Below are 1201 nucleotides of genomic sequence, written 5' to 3'. Positions count from 1 at the left end.
AAAACAGCTAAGTCAAAGCCTTATTTGCTCCTGTTCAAAGGATGAATTAGTTAACATGCCTACACAAATATCAGAAATGGTCTAGAAAATTAAATACCATATAAATAAAATGTGAGTTTCCTTACCTCTGGTTCTAGACAAAACCATATCCTTTATTATTTGCATAATAACACGCCCAAGTATCATGACTGAAATCAGGTGATACACTCTCCATGGAGTCAATGCAAGGAACCTGCAACAGCGAAACACAAATCAGTATTTCAGCTTGAGGACTTTTAACCTATTTAATATTAGGTTCACCTCCTGCCACAGAAACAAAAAGTGCATTCAACAATGATTTCACTTTTTTGTTTTTCTTGAGACACAGTCTCACGCTGTTGCTCAGGCTGGAGTGCGGTGGCACGACCTTGGCTCACTGCAACCTCTGCCTCCAAAGTTCAAGTGATTCTCCTGCCTCAGCTTTGCAAGTAGCTGGGATTATAGGCGTGTGCCACCATACCTGGCTCATTTTTGTATTTTTAGTGGAGACGGTATTTTTGTATTTTTAGTGGAGACGGTGCTTCGCCATGTTGGCCAGACTGATCATGAACTCTTGGCCTCTAGTGATCCACCTACCTCGGCCTCCCAAAGTGCTGTGATTACAGGCGTGAGCCACAGCACGCGGCATGATTTCATTTTTTGAAATCACCCCATGTGACTGCATGAAAGTTATTTAATAGGGATCAAAGTCAGAAAATAAAAGTGTCTGAGCCTGTGCACTTCTGTGCTAAGCTTTCTGCTCTACCCTCTAATTTTGGGCAGAGGATTTGCTATCTCAGGGATGGACCAAAATATTGTTCCCAAAATGCAAGACAGGACGGTGAGTAAAGGCTGCTGTAAGAAACATGAAGGGGCTGCACTGCTGAGGCCTTTACTCCCCGTCCTATCTAGTATTTTCATTTACGTAATCGAACACTTTGGGAGGCTGAGGCAGGCAGATCACCAGGTCAAGAGATTGAGACCATCCTGGCCAACATCGTGAAACCCCGTCTGTACTAAAAATACAAAAATTAGCTGGGCATGGTGGTACATGCCTGTAGTCCCAGCTCCTTGGGAGGCTGAGGCAGAAGAATCGCTTGAACCTGGGAGGTGGAGGTTGCAGTGAGCTGAGATCACGCCACTGCACTGCAGCCTGGCAACAGAGCAAGACTCCATCTCAAAA

The 1201-nt window shown here is 44.5% G+C and overlaps 1 protein-coding gene across 2 annotated transcripts in view; it reads right to left on the bottom strand.

The window, feature by feature from the left end:
• RETREG1 (reticulophagy regulator 1) overlaps positions 1 to 1201 on the bottom strand; it is a 141342-nt gene that overhangs the window by 95349 nt on the left and 44792 nt on the right. For both annotated transcript variants that reach the window (XM_017524658.2, XM_037737125.1), the window contains exon 2: positions 126 to 232. In XM_017524658.2, coding sequence (XP_017380147.1) covers positions 126 to 232 — 107 coding nt within the window. The remainder of the gene's footprint in view (positions 1 to 125; positions 233 to 1201) is intronic.

This window comes from Cebus imitator, unplaced genomic scaffold, assembly GCF_001604975.1.
Source record: "Cebus imitator isolate Cc_AM_T3 unplaced genomic scaffold, Cebus_imitator-1.0 Scaffold35, whole genome shotgun sequence".
Classification (NCBI taxonomy): domain Eukaryota; kingdom Metazoa; phylum Chordata; class Mammalia; order Primates; family Cebidae; genus Cebus; species Cebus imitator.
Note: the sequence above shows the minus strand (reverse complement) of the source record. Positions and strands in the feature narration are given on the sequence as shown.